This window comes from Pholcus phalangioides, unplaced genomic scaffold (assembly GCF_987345545.1).
Source record: "Pholcus phalangioides strain wild (caught in Gottingen) unplaced genomic scaffold, Ppha-v1.0 ptg000018l_1, whole genome shotgun sequence".
NCBI lineage: Eukaryota > Metazoa > Arthropoda > Arachnida > Araneae > Pholcidae > Pholcus > Pholcus phalangioides.
Window position 1 is genome coordinate 4,529,635 of NW_028301611.1, and position 18,922 is coordinate 4,548,556.

The following is an 18,922-nucleotide window of genomic DNA, read 5'->3' on the forward strand; positions in this document are numbered from 1 at the left end:
CCCCTCTCGCATTATGAATGAAGTGATACACTGGGCAAGAATTAAACAACACTTAGTCGAAAAACAAAACTATTCTATTCTTTTCTTTTCTTAAATCAGAGTGACAGAAGACGTTCTACCCTTCTTTTCTCCTCAGTTACATGATGTGTACTACTGAAATATACTCACACAAAAAAAGGAAAAAGAAATAATAATAATAATACAGCTCGTACATATGGTACCTCTGCCTCCCTCTGTTGGGAAGCAGTGGGAGTCGCAACATCCTCCCACCATTGGAATTGCAGTGCGCCTAAACAAAATTCCAATTATACAAAATATTGTTCCGAAATAAACATTACTGTGCATAGAATCAAAAAATAGCTATATATACACACATGCAACTACAAAAGTTGAAAAATACATATGCTCTGCATAATAACCCATAATAAAAGTTAAATTTTCAAAATTTGAGTACATCAAACATGTATAAAAATGCATAAATTCATAAAATAAATACATATTATGGAGTGCGACACATATTGTTGATTTTGTTTGCACACACGACTGTTGAGTGTCACAATATAAGTACCTGCCCGGTATTTTCAGCTCTCGACCGAATCTAGACCTTCTCTGTTTGCTGAATTTAATTACCGGATCTTGTGAGTCACTCAATTCTAACGGGTAAAGTCTTTGTACAGGTCGAACTAGAGTTCCAGATCTCGTTTGGAGTCTTACCACGCGCGTGCTACCATCTCTGTTGGGAAGAACTTCTGTTATTCTGGCCATGGGCCACAACACTCTTTTCTTGTCTTCCAGTCCCACCAAGACCACATCGCCGACTTGGAAGTTCCTTCCTTGTTCACTTGACCGTTGAATCAGCTGACCCAAGTACTCCTTTCGGAAACGGCTTCTCAATTCACCTCGGAGCTTCTGACGGTACTTGAGCCTAGCGTTGGAGCTCTTATGATCAATCACGTCAAGATCCGGAAATCCTGATGTTGGGATTTCTTGGAGAAAGGATGCTGGAGAAAGCGCCACCAGGTCGTCAGAATTCTCTGATACGAATGTGAGAGGTCTGCGTTTCACTGTAGCGTCAACGTCGCAAATGATCGTATAGAGTTCTTCAAAATGTAGAGATGATCGGCCTAGGACCCGCACTAAGAGTTCTTTGACTGATCTTATCAGTCTCTCCCACCATCCTCCCCACCAGGCTGCAGTAGGAGGGATGAATTTCCACTTGATTGGAGATAAATGCTTATCGTTGGTAACTTTAATCCAATCAATTAATTTTAGCGCAGTCCAGAGGAGATTTTCTGCGTTCTCCTTCTCACATGCATCCACTAGATTCCCTTTCGGGATGACCTTTTTCTGTGCTCTCAAGATGAATCTTCTCACCCAGCAAAAGTTGCGCACAATGCGAGAGAAGTTAGAGAATTTTTTATACCAACTAAAATTTTCATTATTAGCATTAACACTTAAATTTATAGTGGACGATTTCTTTCTTTCTACATTTACTATACGTTCATCTATATGCACTTCTAGACTAGGCCAGGTATCTCTATTTTCTTTCAACCATAACGGTCCTTCCCACCATCTGCTCTCTATCAGGTGGGCTACATTACAGCCGCGAGAAGGAAGATCTGCTGGATTCAAATGACCTGGGATATAGAGCCATTGGTTCGGATTTGACAATTTTCCTATTTCTCGCACTCGGTTGCCCACAAATGTGCCCCACTGGTCATTACGTTTGATCCATGCAAGGCAGGTGGCAGAATCAGTCCAAAAGTACGAGCTAATTGAGGAAACATTTAAGGAATTTACTATGAAATTATTTAATCTTGCTCCTATGACGCATGCAAGAAGTCTGGGTATCGTAATTTTCTTTAGTGGAGCTAGCCTACACCGTGCACCTACCAACTGCACAGATACCTTATTCTGATTTTCGCATCTCAGGAAAATAGCCGTAGCATACCCCGCTTGACTGGCATCACAAAACACGTGTATAGACCAGTTCTCATGATCTCCATATCCTACTCTTCGTTGAAATTTCAGCTCGGCCAATAACCCCAGTTGTTTATACCAGCGGACAAAATTATCTCTTATATCATCAGGTAAGGGAGCATCCCAATCCGTTTTTAATACCCATGCTTGCTGAATGAGCAATTTAGCTTGTAACATCACTGGGCATACAAAACCAATCGGGTCAAATACGCTTTGCGTAATAGATAACATTTCTCTTTTCGTTGGATTCTGAATTTCTAGGTCTAATTTGACGGGAATGGTAAGACTATCGTCTGTTCTATTCCATAGATATCCTAATATATTGACTGAGGCACTGAAATCTGTGGGTTGGACGTCCGGGATATCATGCTCCATAATGTCCACTTCCTCAGAAGGGCCAAACTCCCACATTCTCAACTTCATTTTCGCTTCCGCTAACATCTCTGTGGATTTTGTTATGAATTCTTTCAATTCTTCGGTATTGTCAACGGAAGTAATGCAGTTATCTACATAAAATGATTTTGTAAGCTTCTTAGCAAGATACTTCCTGTCTTCAGGTGCCTGAGATAAATGGTGTAATATTACCGCACCCAACAAAAACGGACTACTTGTTACTCCAAATACAACTCGATTATGCCTGAACACTTGTATTTTGTTCTCTGCATCCCACCATAAAAATCTCAAAAAATCTCGGTCTTCCTGATTCATTTCAATTTGTAAAAATGCGCGTTGAATGTCGGATATCACCCCTATCGCCTTTTCCCGAAATCTCAAAATTATGGAAGGGATTTGCTCGATGAGATTTGGTCCTTTTACCAGGCAATCATTGAGTGATGGATTCCTACCGCCTTTACAAGAAGCATCAAATACAGGTCGGATTTTAGTGGTCAAACTATCTGGTTTTATGACAGGATGATGGGGCAAATAGTGGCATTTTCGATCTAACTCATTGTCGGGTACCTTTTCTATTACTCCTTCCTGTTCCCACTCATTAAATACTCTTCCATAATCATCATAAGTAGAGGTTCTTTTCAGCTTGTGAGTAACGCTATACAACCTTTTCTCGGCTATGTGTCGATTGGAAGGAATACCTTGACGTCCGTCCAACCATGGTAATCCTACACAGTATCTACCATCTTGTTTCCTATCCAGTGATCCACAAAATTGTTCTTGAGCGTGCTCTTCCTCCTCCGCTTTAGTCATATGACTCCTGTTTTCGCCAATGCCAATTGTTTCCAAGCTCCATAATTCTGGAATTTTTAACTCCCTTATTGATAGATTTGTCACTGTCATAGTGCTAGCGGAGCGGTCAATTGGACATTTGTTATCATTCTTCTCCCCACATACTGTCCATCCCCACTTTGTTTCGATGGCGGTTAGACCACTTTGCAACTGTTTCACTCGTCCGGTCAAAATCTTACCATATATGTCTGCGCCTATCAGTACCTCAACTTCTGGGCAATTAGTTCCTACATCGGTTAACCATATTTTATTAATTTTGAGCTCTTCTAGTAGCTTACTGTCAAGGGCTAACCGTGGGATACTTCCGCAAATCACTTCCTGACTCAAAAATTCGAATTCTAACTGTGTTTTTAAATATCTATCGGTTGCCCCCAGAGTTGCACGGAATCTCTTATGGGGCTTAGCACTGATTGTTGAACCCCCGAATAAGGTATGTGATATAGTTTCCACTGTGACGCATTCGAGGCCCAATTCTTCAGCTGTGGACCGTTTAATATACGACTTTTGCGATCCACAATCTAAAAGCACACGGACTTGCTTTGAGAACTTCCCCGTAACCTTAAGCTCTAATGTCATTAATGCCACAGATGAAGTACATTTCTCCTGAACAGATGTGCTTTGCACAGTGCTTGAATCTGAAGAAAGGTTTTTATTATCCTCTATCGTACGTTTATCTTTTGCCTTTTTCATAGGTGTTTCGGGACATAGTAACGTGAGATGATTTTTATTACAAATATGACAACGGACGAGGGTACGGCAAAATTTTGCAATGTGATTTCTTTTAATGCATTTCATGCAGCATTTTTTTTCTTTAATTTTTTCTAATTTTGCATTCAGTGAAAGAGACATAGCCTCAAAACAATCTTTACTCTCATGTGAGGGACGATCACAAAAAATACAGTTCAACTTAACGTTCCCAGCATGTAGGTTTATTGCTGTGGGAAGGGGAGAATCTCCCTTTTTCTGTTTTTCTCGGGATCGTTGATCCCTTCCTCCCTCGAATCCCTTTCTTGCCAACAACACCCTTTCCTCATTTTCTACTTCATGGTGCAGAAAAGACATGAGTCTCGTTAACCTTGAACTTGGTTGTCGTTGAGGGGGAAATTCTTCCTTGGGGATGGAGTGCACATCTGTGGAATTTTCTAAAGCGGGGGAGGAAGAATACGAATAGCGTTGCCAGGCCCTTAGAATTTCTTCTGACAAACAACTTTCTACTAAGGGATATAGCCAAGCTCCATTGCTTTCGAAATCAACACCCATAGATTCTAAGGCCCGTAACTGAGCTTCTATGCTATCTACCAATTTTCCCAAGGGCAGCTTATTTTTGTTATGGCCTGAATTATCAATTATCAATTTTAATAATTCTCTTACATAGACCTCAATCAATAATTCGGTTTTACCAAACCTCTGTTTTAAAGCATTAATTGCCTTTTCATAATTTTCTGTTGTGACAGGATATGCATTGATAAATTCTTTGGCTTTGGTTCCAGATTGCATAGCCTGGCACAAATAATGAAATTTATCAATTTCGCTCAATTCATCATTATCATGAATTTGTTTGAATTGAGCCCAAAACGGTAAATAATTGATTAACTCCCCATCAAACTTCTTAAGCTCAATTTCTGGCAATTTATACTGAGTACGTCTATTCGAACTAATGACAGATTCTGCCTTACTGCCCTGTTCTGGACTGGCATTTTGTAATGCCTCATTTACCAGACGTTTGATGGTAATAAACACATCTCTATACTCTTCCGTGGTATCATATTCTTTTGAGACATCATCATCACTAACATCTTTCAAGTCTAGAAGTGCATCTAGAACCGAACCGTCTAGATTTTCTAGTTTTTCTTTTAACTCTTCAAGCTTGCTAAATTTATCTAGAATTTCACTCTGATTCACTGGTTCATTACCTAATTCCTCTTTAAGAGAGTTTACCGTTTTTGTGAATGAACTTCTAATTGGCTTTCGTTGTCTAACTAACTTTTCCATGATGGAAATTCTTCAAATAAAATACCTTCGATTAAAATCTAAACTTATTTCACTTGGAAAATCCAAAAATTGTTTTTCAACTAAATCTAAAATTATTTCATTTAAAAACTCTTAAAATCAAAAATTCTTAATCCTGGCTGGCTCGCCACTTGTTTAGGGATCGACAAAGCGGAACCCGTCCGGGTCGATCTAAAATTTAATTTAAAATCATGTTTCTACCAAATAAAAATTAAAACTTACCCCTCTCGCATTATGAATGAAGTGATACACTGGGCAAGAATTAAACAACACTTAGTCGAAAAACAAAACTATTCTATTCTTTTCTTTTCTTAAATCAGAGTGACAGAAGACGTTCTACCCTTCTTTTCTCCTCAGTTACATGATGTGTACTACTGAAATATACTCACACAAAAAAAGGAAAAAGAAATAATAATAATAATACAGCTCGTACATATGGTACCTCTGCCTCCCTCTGTTGGGAAGCAGTGGGAGTCGCAACAGCCTCAATGGGTGAAATGCCTTAATGATTAGATAGCTGTTTTGAAGGAGCTGAAATTGCTTGGCATCTCACTAGGTATCCTGTATTTATCTGAAAACACTCCCATCATACATCATGACAGGATCCAATCACAAGAATTAATCATCAACATTGAAATTAGCATAAAACATTGCAATAACAATTTCTCATTTACATATCAAAGGGAAGAATAATATTGTAAAATAATGTACACAGAATTTGGCAACAATACAAACACAAACAATTGGAGACCTGGCTAGGGTCTACAATATTAAGCCTATTGCACAATGAAGAATTTCATGAAGCTATTTAACCATAAAGTGGTCTATGGCCCACCAACGGCGTGAAGGTAAAATATTGCACATTTATTTATAACTGTGTTTATGAAACGCTAATGTCTTTATATTGCACAAGTAATTCATCACTTTCTCTGAGTTTGGTGATGAGGTCTCACCAACGAGACATAGGACCCCACAATTGAAAGAGGAAGGTGATAGGGCAAACCTCTAGGATCTCCTTCACATGGGTGTAAATGGAATTTATGTGTGATATTGGCAGCCTGACCTCTGGTCCCATTGTCATCCGAAAATCAAGATACCCCATCCCACACTGCCAGACTTATCAAACTAAACTGACCCAAACAACCAGATTGCCAGTGGGTACCGCAAGGTGTTTCCAGTAGCCAAGCAGTCCCTGTTGTCTAAACAAAGATTTAAGTATTGAAGAATTAAGGAATTGTGAAGGATCCCAGGTTGCCATGTTACAAAGGTCCACTGAATGTTGAAAACCTTCGGAGTATGGTAATGAAATTTGAAACCACAGGATTGTTGGCTGTTCATCCTGGAAGAGGAGGAAAACCTGTTTCTATAGATGCGGTACAAGAGGTTTCACTTCAGGTGGAAGAGGGCAGCTTCAAATTCTCGTGGTACTAGTGGTAGCTCTAGTGTCAGGCATGTAGTACAAGCGACAAGCGTTGGATAGGCCATGTTCAACTGTCCATATGATCATGCGGAATATCCTCCGATATTATGCATACAAACTTTCACTTGTGCAGTGGTTGCTTCCACATGATTATGACGCTTGACTCTGCTTATCACTGCAGTTTCTAGCTCGTGTTGAGGTAGATTTAGAATGCGCTTGGAATATCCTCTGGACAGACGAAGCGCATTTTCACTTGGATGGTGCAGTCGATACTCACAACTGCTGAATTTAGGAACCAGAAAATCCCCACACTATCTTAGAGGTTCTGCTGCACTCACCAAAAGTGACGGTATGGTGTGGATTTACTGCATCATTTATTCGCAGTCCCTATTTCTACAAGGAGTTACGTTCTACAGGTCCAGTGACATGTTCAATCACCGGGAAGCGATGCACATTGCTGTTACGCAGTGAAATTGTCCCGGCTCTACAAGCACGTCACTGCCTAGAAGACAGTGTCTTTATGTGAGATGGAGCTCCTCCACACATTGCAGTGTGCGTTAACAATTTTCTTAAAACACATTTTACAGAAGAACGTGTCATCAGCTGGCACTTCCCTAATCCATTGTCTCCCAGATCCATGTACCTTAATCCATGAGATTTTTGGCTTTGGAAGCATTTGAAACGTCTGTTAAGTCGTAATAATCCAAGAACTTTACCTGACCTTAAAGGCAGCATTTCACGCCACGTGCTGAACATTTCCCAGCACACACTTTGGTCAGTTGTGGAACATGCCATCTTGCGATTTCACATGGCATCTGAAAATGATAGCTATCACGTGGAACATGTTTTGTTGCAGTAACAATTGTAAAAGTGTAACAGTTGTTAAAATTGTAAATGTTTGCCTAAATGTGTCATTTCTTAATAAAATGCCTTCTGGTGGCGTTTTCATGAAGTCCTCCACAAAATTTCACAATTTTCTGATGACTGGTTTCGTCTGTAGGCTACTTTAAAATAGGGTCATTGATTATGGAAGCCCTGTATATGGATTATTGACGGAACACAACACAGAAAATGTACATTCAAGACAAGTGAGATATTCATCACAAAAGAAATTACAAAAAAAAAGACAAAAATAACAATGATACAGGCAGACAGACATGACCGCTGACTGCCCAATGATACAGACACTCTATGACCTCAAGGGACTAAACGTCCTTCCAGTGGGTCAATATGAATTTATTACATGAGTTATCTTGGTTGAGCAAAATAACTCATGTGAATAAAATTTCAGAATTATTTCTTATCAGCATTGCACAAATTTTTCCCCTCTCTTTCAGGTTGAATCCGCAAAACCTTCACCAGAAGCCAACAGTCGTAATTCTTTGTGGCCCGCACATTCAAGGTGCACAAGCAATAAACTGTGGCAGACATCTTGCCAATCATCAGGTGAATGTTGCGGTCCTCAGTCTGATGGCGTCCAACTCAAAAGCTGCAAACTCTTTCTCCAGAGAACTTGGTCTGTTTTCCTTGACAGATGGAATGATTCGTCTAAATATCCATGGTAATTTCTTGATTTTTCTCTTCCTACTGTTGCTGACAAAAAAAATATATATATATATATATATATATATATCAATCTCTGCTGGTTTGACTTCATCACTAATGAAACGAAAAAATAAAATGTTAAACTTGAGATAGTTTTATACAGCCAAAATGCGTTATAACAACCACCATCATTCTATCGAAAATGGACATTATTTCGAAAGAAGAACATATAAGATAGTCATTCTATGGGCAATTCCACATGACACATTACAATCAAGCACATTTTTGCCAAATTGTATTGAATGTAAATAAAATTTCCATAAAGATTAATGAACAAAATTTATTTTTTTGTGAGCATGATAATATATTCTTAAATCACTCTTTCAGCCATACTTCCAATCGTGACTCGTGTTAAGGAAAAGAAGGAACACACCTTTATAGTGTTGCATATGCCTGAATATTTCTGTTCTCCGATAAGGAATTTATAGAATTAAACTTGTAAAGTAAAAGGCTGATATTACTAAGATGTACAGTACTTCATATAAAAAAAATTTAGTTTTTAACATATTATTTAATAATATAAATTAGGGGGATTGCCAATTTATTTCTGTTCAAGGGCTAACATAATGGTCAGTTGCTGCGTTACAGGCTGCACCAAGAGAGACACTCAGGTGTATAAGCAGAACAAGTGAAATTACCCAGAAAACTCAGATTTGTATACACCATAAGTGATGGGTGAAACACTGGAAATTTAATCGCTAATCTTTTACCTTGGGCTTTTGTATCCCTCTACTTTTTCATACACTGATACTTAATCTTCATCAACCAGAATGTCTGATGTCTGTGGTTCAGTTTCTTTTCTCTTCGAGACCATCCATCCCTTTGGGAAAGAGTGCAAACCATTCCAAGATGGTCTCTCTGGGCGGTCATGTCTGTCTGTCTGTGGTTCAGTTTGATGAAGTGCCAGTCTGGTGCAACATGGAATGCCACCAATCTGCCATGTTGAAATTGAGAGATGAATGCTTCTCTGTTTTTGGCATAAATATTATCATTGTATTTGGGTTTTGCACTCCTTTAGTCAAAGGCGCAATATCAACAGCATTTTAATCATGAAACATTTTTGCCTTTTGGAATTATTAGAGATTTTAGCCTAGTTGGTTTCGAGGTGACGTTTTGAGTTGGCATACACTTTGAGAAAGTTTTGTCACATTGAGCAGCATACCAAATATACATTGAGAGAAATACAAAGGCTACAACAAACATCTTGCTAAGAAGAAAAAAATGTCCATAACAAACATGTGAGCAATTTGTGCGTTTCAATGGCAGTATGGCGAGAACATGATAAATTATTTTTGTTACTAGAAATAATGAATGTAAGTAGTTCGTTAATCAGAAAAAATAAGAACCAATAGCTCAAATAATGGTCACAAATTTAATTTATATATGCATTATTTTTACCTTGTCAGAGGCTGCACAAAATCTCCTTCCAGGCCAGCTGTTGGCCACCTATGATACAAATCATTTTTTTAACGTGACTCACATTACATTTCCGAATTTGGATGTTGTATATTTAATACTTTCAGATGTTAAAAGTTAATTTTAGCTTATACAGTGGAATCTCAATAACTTGACACAAAGATAACTCGACATCTATTATTCCCTTGGTTGGCACAATACTAATTTCAATGTAGAGAAAACTCTAACTCGACACATATTTGAATCAACTTCACTATAATTTTTGCCCCTTTACCACAACTGGTTTTCACAATTGCCTGTGTGTTACCAGTTCTAAGAATTTTTCAACATTGTTCCTGGGTATTTCGACAATCCTTTGTTTCTCTGTTCTCTATGATGGGTCCCTTTTTTTTGGGGTTGGGGGGCATTGCATGTGGAGAATAAATGTTTGAAACCTGTTGGCCAGCTTCTCATTTTAGTGCCGTTTCCAAAAAAGATCTTTCATTCTTTTCATGATCAAAAAAAGTGTGGACATTGTCAACATCCGATAAAGATGAAAATCTTATCTACTGGAAGTTTCAATATTGTCTGTTGCGAAGAATGTTTTCGGCGGAACTTAGTTTTATAATTTCGTGGAAAACAAAAAGGCATGGATGACATCGGAGATTTTTGAACAATGGTCAAGGAAGCTAGACAGAAAATTTTCAAATGAGAAGGGGAAAATTTAATTTATTTTTGATAAAATTGCACAGCTCCTCCAAAAATGATGGACCTTTCAGCGATCACCTTTCAATACCACCTAATTCAACAGCAATTTCACAACCAATGGATCAAGGAATTATCCTAAGTAGGAAAACTTTTTACAGAAAATTACAGACCAAAAAAATTTGTGAATGTTTGAATGGATGCAAAAATTTCTGTTTTGGATGCTGGTGAAATGGTTCATTCTGCATGGAAGTCAGTCACGAGTGCCACGATTTGGAACTGCTTTCGTCATGTTGGTTTTTGTTCGGAGTCTGGGAAATGAAATTTCTCAGAAGATTCTTCTCAGATTAGGTGTGGAGAAAGCATAATTAATGCTACGGGTTATTGTATCTAGAATGAATTTGTGAACATTGACTCTGATCTTCTAACTTCAGGACTTTTAGAAGATGACAATATTCTAGAATCAATAAACCAAAGAGTTGCTTCATGTTCCAAAGAAATAGAATCAGAAAATTCAGAAATATCTGCACCATCTCGCCATGATTCATTAAAAGTTGTAGATGTTATATGTCGATTCCGATGCACTCAAGAAAAAGCTGAACAATCGCGGGATAAACTAAATAGTGTAGAAGAATTTTTGTTTTCTCTTCGGAAAGAAAAACACAAACAAATATACAAACAAATAATAAATACTTAATTAATTTTCATGAGGTAAATTTTTTTTATATGTTTTGATTCTATTATGAAACAATCCAAATTAAAATGAATGGGAATTAGCATTTTATTTAATGGAATTGTTCGAATGTACATAGTTACGTACACAAAAATTATCAGACAAACATTTAGAGCAAAACCCAGCCAATTGACATCATCTTAAGTCGACATGTTTATTGATACTTTTGGGGTGTCGAGTTACCAAGATTCTACTGGTAAATCTTCTCATTTCATGTTTAAATAAGCAGCTTCATTGTATACATATTTTAAAGATAAACTCCATTGTTTTTATTAACTTTTTTGTTTTTTATGACAACCATTTGGAAAAAAAGTAATTACCATAAAATTACTAATTCAAAATACAATAAGTACAAAATATTATCACAAAAAATGAGTAACTTTGCCTGGTTTTAATTTATACAAAAATTGCCACGTTTTTAAGACAAATAAATTCAATTGGTCGAATGGTCGACGCGTTTCGGCTCTTCCATGGAGAGCCGTCATCAGGACCTCGTGGTCAGAATACACACGAATGAGTCGTGGAAGAGTGATGTTTACGTTTGCTCCCCAATTCGCATCCAAAGACCACTCGGACGCAGCAAATACAAAGGCGAACTCTTCGGACGACCAGACGTAAACATCACTCTTCCACGACTCATTCGTGTGTATTCTGACCACGAGGTCCTGATGACGGCTCTCCATGGAAGAGCCGAAACGCGTCTACCATTCGACCAATTGAATTTATTTGTCTTAAAAACGTGGCAATTTTTGTATAAAGTACAAAATACTTTTAATATCATTTAAAATCATGCGTCATTCAAGTAAATAAAACCTAATGTCTTTTTAAGAAAGATCAAAAATAAATTGTGATTGCCAGTACGGGCCATTTGACTCCTTGGTCAAATTTTTTTTCTTTCCCTTTTTTCTGTATTCCTTATTTCTCACTAATAAAGTATTGTATTGTATCGTAAAAGAAATAAAAATTTATTTACAAAATATCCACATGTGGTTTTTTCAATGTAATATAGTATATGTATGCGGTACATTGCATTTATAACTTTATTGCACATTGTAATCTAAATCATTTTAGCCGGACGTATTGTTTTTGCCCATATCATGTGATTCCAGATAAACTTTTGCCACACTCGTACAAAAATAAACCTAATTATAACAACTTTTCCATTTTAATTTGATCCACCCTTATAGTTAGGAAATAACATGAAAATATATCATTGATTTAGAGTCGTTGATGCTGATATTTATTTTATCAATAATTCTAACTGCAGATCTTCCATCGTCGGTGGACATCATTATCTGTGCCGTCAACTCGCACGACAGCAAAGAAAATCCAGTGCACAACTCGCAGCAACTAGCCAAGATCTGGGTGAGCCAGTCCAAAGCCCCTGTTCTGTGTCTAGATCCTCTTCCCGAGAACTGCCAGCTCAATCACAAGTGGATACTCTCTTTAGCTTTGCCATTCGCTTTCGATTGTGATGACTGCAGTCTGTATATCTGTGACGTTGGTCTTCCTAAAGGTGTATTCACAGAGCTGGGTTGTCAGTATTCTTCCCCCTTTGGTTCCCGGTTCGTGATACCAGTATACAGCAAAAAAGCTGAGTCGTACAAATGAACTTACACCCAGTTTAACCGCAACAAAAATGTGGGTGGTATTTTTCATGTTATGTTACTTATGAGAATGCATTATGAATGCACAAATGATTGTCAAATAAGAGGTATTCAATATGCACCCAATCTGAAGTGATGTGTAAATATGTATCTTTTAAAATGAGTATTTATCTACTTATTTATGAAATATATATAATGCTATATATATAATAAAATATCTTTATTTGTGAATGATAATGGATTGTCAATTCATTGTTAGATTTAAAAATGATTGCTCAATCACCAAACGGCATGTTTTCTACATTTTTGAAACTCACTTCAAAAGTAGGTAAGGTAGGGCTGGACAAATCACAAAAAAATTCAGGCACCATGAAAAAATTTTGGGTGCCGAAATTTATTTTACCCAAAGAAAAAGACCAAAAAGGTTTCTTTTGACTTTTTCAGAGCATAGTGACTCATGTTGGCAGATGTTCTGCTATGAATTCAAACATTTTGTACTGTTCTTAGCCTCTGATTTTGTAACTACACAAAGCAAATTTCAGCCGCCAACACCCATTTTTTAGTCGCCATGACGACCTGGGATTTTTCCAGCCCTGAAGTAAGATAATGTTCAATCTTATTTTGTTCTCACCCACCAGACCCTGTTTTTTTTTTCTTCTCTTTGTAGTTACAGGAGTTTAAGTATTTGTGGTCCTCTGCCCTTTGCTATTCATTACTTAACTGTACATGAATCTCATACACATTTTTCTGCAGAACTTAACAAATTGATACATGCTAGGAACCCTTTACTATCTATATGTATGCATCTCGGTTCCTGCGAGAATTTGGCTGACAAATTTCTAGCCTAGAGGTCCCAAGTTCAATCTTAATTTCTTTTTCATCAATTTACTAGAAAATCAATCTAGGAAGCTCGTTTAAGGTCTTTGCTGGGGTGGGGAGGGAAGCTGTGCCAAAAAGCCTAACCTAGGGGAGGGGGGATGTATGTGTTTTTTTTTTTATAAAGTGCAATACTCTATTTTTCCCAGTGATATCTATGAATAGATAGGATTTGAAGCTACAGATTTCTTAAGCGGCTAAAGTTGAAATATATACTAGGAATACTATGTATATAATATACTTGGAAAATCAAAATAATAATTTAGGTGCCAACCAGGCTTCATAGGAGCACCATACTTTTTTTATCAAAAAAGCTGTCCAGAATAATTTTTTGCTCTCGCTCTTGGTCACCTGCTGATCTAGTTCCTTGCTCTATAGGTCGTTCACATGGTCATTCACATGCAGTGCTCACCAATACGCATATAGATGCATAATTCACTCATCGAAATTCAACTTTACTCCTCCAAATTTCTTTGAAGATGAAAATGCTCCTTTAAATCTTAGGTAATTTTTCTTTAAATGGAGTCATTAATCACCTATAAAAGGAAAAAAAATGCCCTCATTTTACAAAAATACCCCTTAAAATTTTGAAGAGGAGTGAAATCACTCTTCAAAATTATATTTCGGATGGCACTGTTCACATGCTTGCTCTTGCTCTATAGGTCACTATTTGGTCACTACATTAAGAGTCATTAACTTTCAAGCAGCTTTGTTCATATGGTTTCTCACTCTCTGAGTCACTCTTTTGCTCACTCACGTGCTTGCAAACTCTCTAGGTCACTTTTCTGGTCAATCACAATCCTGTGCTGTCTTGGAAGATGCGGATTTATTAAGAGTTATGCAAATTTCCCTGCCCTTCTCTCATTCTATAAATTTTCTTGGCCACTCATTCCTCAAATATTCCATCCTTTTGAGCTTGCCGCCCACTAGGCACCCCCCCCCCCCCGTAAACATGCCACTGCAACCCCAGGGAAGTATACTTTAATGTCTGCAACTCTCCCTTATGTAACATAATTAGTTGTAGATATTACTTAAGAAAATGATTGAAAACAGAAAAAAAAATGACCAGAAAAATTTAATGACCTGAAATTTCAAATTTTAAATGTTTTCTCATTAAATGTGTGCCAGTGGTCATGACGTGTGTCAGTGGGATCCTCTTTGAATGGATCCCATTTGAAAGGAATACAATCTGAAGAGACTATTTGCTTGATACTCCCTAATGCATTTGTAATCAATATTTTAACTTGCAAATTCCATTTTAAAAAAGTGCCTGGGGTCTAATTGCATTGTTTTTTCTCTTTTAAATTAATTAGAAATTCGTTGCTTTTACTCAAAAGTTTATGAGAAAATCCAACTTGAATATCATTGTTTTACTTTAAAAGCTATCTAATTCCACCATCTTGAATGAGTTTTTTTTTTAAATCTTTATAATGAAGTTTCTTTACCCTTCAATCATTCCCTCCCTTCCACGAATTGATGGCTATAGATTAGATATATGTTTTGTTTTATAGATTCATTGCTGTGGTTCCAACCCGTGGTACGTGTAAATCCTTAGTGGGATTGCGTGGCATATTAAAAAAAGAGACTTTTTATATCGGAAAAATATGAGTAAAGTAAAAAAAAGTGTGGACCACAACTGATCACGGCATAATTATAGTGATACCCTGGCTAACGAACACCTCGGATTACGAATTTGGATGAACACGCGAACAAAACAGCATCGTCATGAGCTGAATTTTAGCGCAAATCATTACACACACAAGAATTACTGTCGCTCGAGCCCGATCAATTCATGTTCCTCGGAATCTTTTTCCAGATGTACCTCCACTTCTCGTTAAGAACGTTTTTGCATCAATTCTGGAAAACTAAAGATTCAGCCAACAGAAAATGCATTGGGTGGGGGGAGACGAAAAAAAAAAGTATGTTTTCAGAGCATGCATCCTTTCAGTGCAAGGCTCTTAGCATCGAACTTAACAGTCTGGGCATTTTAGGAACTTATCTTTTTCATCTGCATGTGACAGACACAGAAATGAGCTGACCAAATCACAAATGGGTGGGAGCACAAATGTTGTTCCGATACCTACGAACTCGACTGAGTTGAGTGATCAGTTTCAATAGATTGATCCCGAGTGGCGCCGTGGTAAGATGCTCGTCTTCAACTATGAAGGTTACCATCAAGGTCTATGGGTTTGAATCCGGATATAGAACGTTAGAAGCAAGTTCTTTACCTACCGAGCCTGGGGCGACCACCGATCCATGGAGCCTTCGTTTCCCACCCAACTACTCTGGTTGGAAATTGCCGTATGGCGATATATGCTCGGAGTTAGTGAGCGGTCAAGTAGTTTCAGTAGACTAATAAAGATGGTGTTGGTTGTGTGTGTACACGGTGTATAATGAAATGATTTTCACAGTACCCCTCATCTTCTCTCTCCTGTACATTCTCAATTATCCAATATTTAAGCATTCGGTCAGTTTTTGTGTAAATATAGGATTCGGTGAAATAAACGGTAGAATGTGTCCACAGTGGGGCGTCTGTCCGCATTCCGTACCAATAATAGGGTATCTTCGTAAATACATTCTATTGCCTGCCCCACAAATCTGCAACCAAAATTACTGTCAGTAAGCAACTTCGTTACAGTATATGTTTCTCAACGCCCTTTAGACTGAATTTTGTTTCGGTGGCTCCCCCTGTCTTATCTAGCTCCCTCCTCTCCAGGAACCTCTGTATAGTGTGATCACGAAAGATGGCCTCTGACCTTGTATGACTTTCACATGGAAAATAGAGGACCCATTCTTCAGTAGGGAGAAATAATGGAAAAAAGCACTCCCTGTAGGACGTTAGTTTCTTCCCCCCGACTATTTCTCCCTACTGGAGAACGAACCCCTCTTTTTTCGTCATGAAGATGAAGGTCATACAAGGACAGGAGTCATCTTTCCGGGGTCACACCACTGATTTAGGAATCACGAAACTATAGTAATATGTAATCATATGTTATAAGTTAAATAATATGATTACGTATATAACATAATCATACACTCGTGTGCAAAATTAAGAGAATTAGTACATTATGTCGGATTTCTGATAAACTAGTGGGCAGATTTTAATGAAATTTCGTGAGAATACACAGTTATAACAGAGAAAGAGATGTACCATACAAAAGTCATAGTACGCACGCATGATTGTCAGTAAAGCTCATCATTACAGGAATGTCTAAAATCCACGTTGAGAGATCGAACCGAAAATGAGTCTAATATAGGGTATGGTCCCCTCTCAGCCAGACAGGTCGCACAGCGAGACGGCATGCTAGATCCGAGGCAGTTGAGGAGATTCTATGACAATCGGTCCCACTCCTGCCGCAGTTTTCAGTTCCGGGACGGTTCTCGGAGGGGGATGGCGAGATGCAATTGCCCTCCCAAGAGCGTCCCAGACATGGTCTATGGGGTTTAGGTCTTTGCTGTACTTTTCTTTCCGTTCCAGACACATGGAAAGCTTGTTCTTGGAATCGGGATCAGTGAAGCGGTTCGACGTAGGAATTCCAACAAAATACCAGCGAGAGGCTTGAAAGGATGAAGGCATTCTTATTCCTCGTGGCCAGTTTGAACGCCTGAGATTACAGAACAAAAGAGTGTCCCTTTTGTACTTGTTTTGTTTCTCGTTGTTTCCTTCTTTTGGAATCTCAATAGAAAAACGCCTTTCAACTGACTCGAAAAATCTTGATTCCCGATATTTGATACCTTGTTGTCTTGGAAGAATGCCTCACTATATCTTAACAAGAAATAAAGGGGGACTATGTAAGAATTGCATTAGAAGTCGGTTTTGTCGTTAGGTTCTCCTTATCGATGTTGAGCTTTTGAAGGGAGAACGAGAAGGGTTTTAATTCTTATAAGTACGTTGTTTCAGCTAGCCATGCAAGTGGCGCTAGTGGCGTGGTGGTTCGATGCTCGACTACCACTGTGAAAGTTGACGTCAGGCCTCAGGTACGACCGGGGGAAGAATAATTTATGGGGGTTAGGAGATCTGGCTGGCCAATCCATACGCCGAATAGCCTCACTTTCCAGATAATCGTTGACCAGGTGAGTCCGATGTGGACGAGCGTTGTCATCCATGAACAGGAACAGAGGGCCAACTGCGCTCCTAAAAAGTCGAACATAGGGCTCTAAGATCTCTTCTCTATACCTCCTAGCTGTCACGGACCCTCCGCCAAACACATGGAGGGACGTGCGGCTGTCCAACATGATGCCTGCCCAGACCATAACACCTCCACTACCATAGTGGTCCATTTCCCTGATGTGGGAGGGATGGTATCAGGTACCAGTCTCTCTCCAGATGAGGGTACGTCGAGAATCAGTGTCCAGGCTGAATCTCGACTCATCTGTGAAGAGCACGGTGCTCCACTGAAGTCTGGCCCAAGGGTTTTTTTTCTGCACATGCTAAACGCGCTCTCGTGTGTGCTGCAGTTAGCGGGATGCAAACAGCGGGTCTTCTGGCATAAAGCCCACTCTCATGAAGCCTTCGGACAACAGTGAACAGTGAAACTCGAGTTCCAGTGGCAGCATGCAGCTCACGTGAGAGCTGTGATGCTGTAGCAGTCCTGAAAGTGCCAAATAACGATACTCAGTGGTCGTCGTGGCTCTTCGACGACCTTGTCCAGGTCTTCTTGATATGGATCCAGTTAGGGCCGCAACTAGGGGGGGGGAGAGCAGGCGAGTCTGGTGCCCCGGGCACTGAAGCAGAAGGGGGCGCCGAATTCACCCTCCAACCACTTCTTCAATATTACAAGGGGCACCAAAATGTCGTCTTGCCTTGGTGACAAAATATCTAGTTGCGGCCCTGGATCCAGTGTGCTGAAACTGTTTCCATAAATTTCAGACGACACTGGGCGTTAGATCGAGCCACCTGCACTTGTGATTGTTCTGCCTCCAATCTACCGACGATTCTCCATCTCATCCATACGTTTGTGGCTACTCATTTTACCTGATCTACAGTATATATATAAAAACGAATGTCTGTCTGTCCTTTATGCATTACTACACCATTCATCCGATCGCCATGAAACTTTGGGAAGTTGTTGAGTACACTCCCGCGAAGGTTTCTGGCATAGTACATCTATCCTACGATAGGTGGCGCGCGTGTCGAAGGTTTCTAGTTGTGTAGCGGGTGCTAGACAACGGCGATTTATATGTTGAAATTAATTAATGGCATTTTTTATATTAATCGCTAATAATTAATTTTAACATATAATTATATTTTTATTATATTAAATATTGATTTATTAAAAAAAGAAATATTTAAAATAACGAAAATCAGGTGTGGTTAAACTGACGATATTTCCTCGAAAGAAATGCGGG

General features: G+C 38.6%; 1 protein-coding gene across 2 annotated transcripts in view; it reads left to right on the forward strand.

The window, feature by feature from the left end:
• Edc3 (Enhancer of mRNA-decapping protein 3) overlaps nucleotides 1-12,931 on the forward strand; it is a 38,391-nt gene extending 25,460 nt beyond the window's left edge. The window contains exons 5-6 of one of the 2 annotated variants that reach the window (XM_089247605.1): nucleotides 7,990-8,213; nucleotides 12,358-12,931. In XM_089247605.1, coding sequence (XP_089103731.1) covers nucleotides 7,990-8,213; nucleotides 12,358-12,701 — 568 coding nt within the window. In that variant the 3' untranslated portion in view covers nucleotides 12,702-12,931. The remainder of the gene's footprint in view (nucleotides 1-7,989; nucleotides 8,214-12,357) is intronic. The other variant, XM_089247606.1, reaches the window with a different exon arrangement.
• The last annotated feature ends 5,991 nt before the right edge of the window (nucleotides 12,932-18,922 follow it).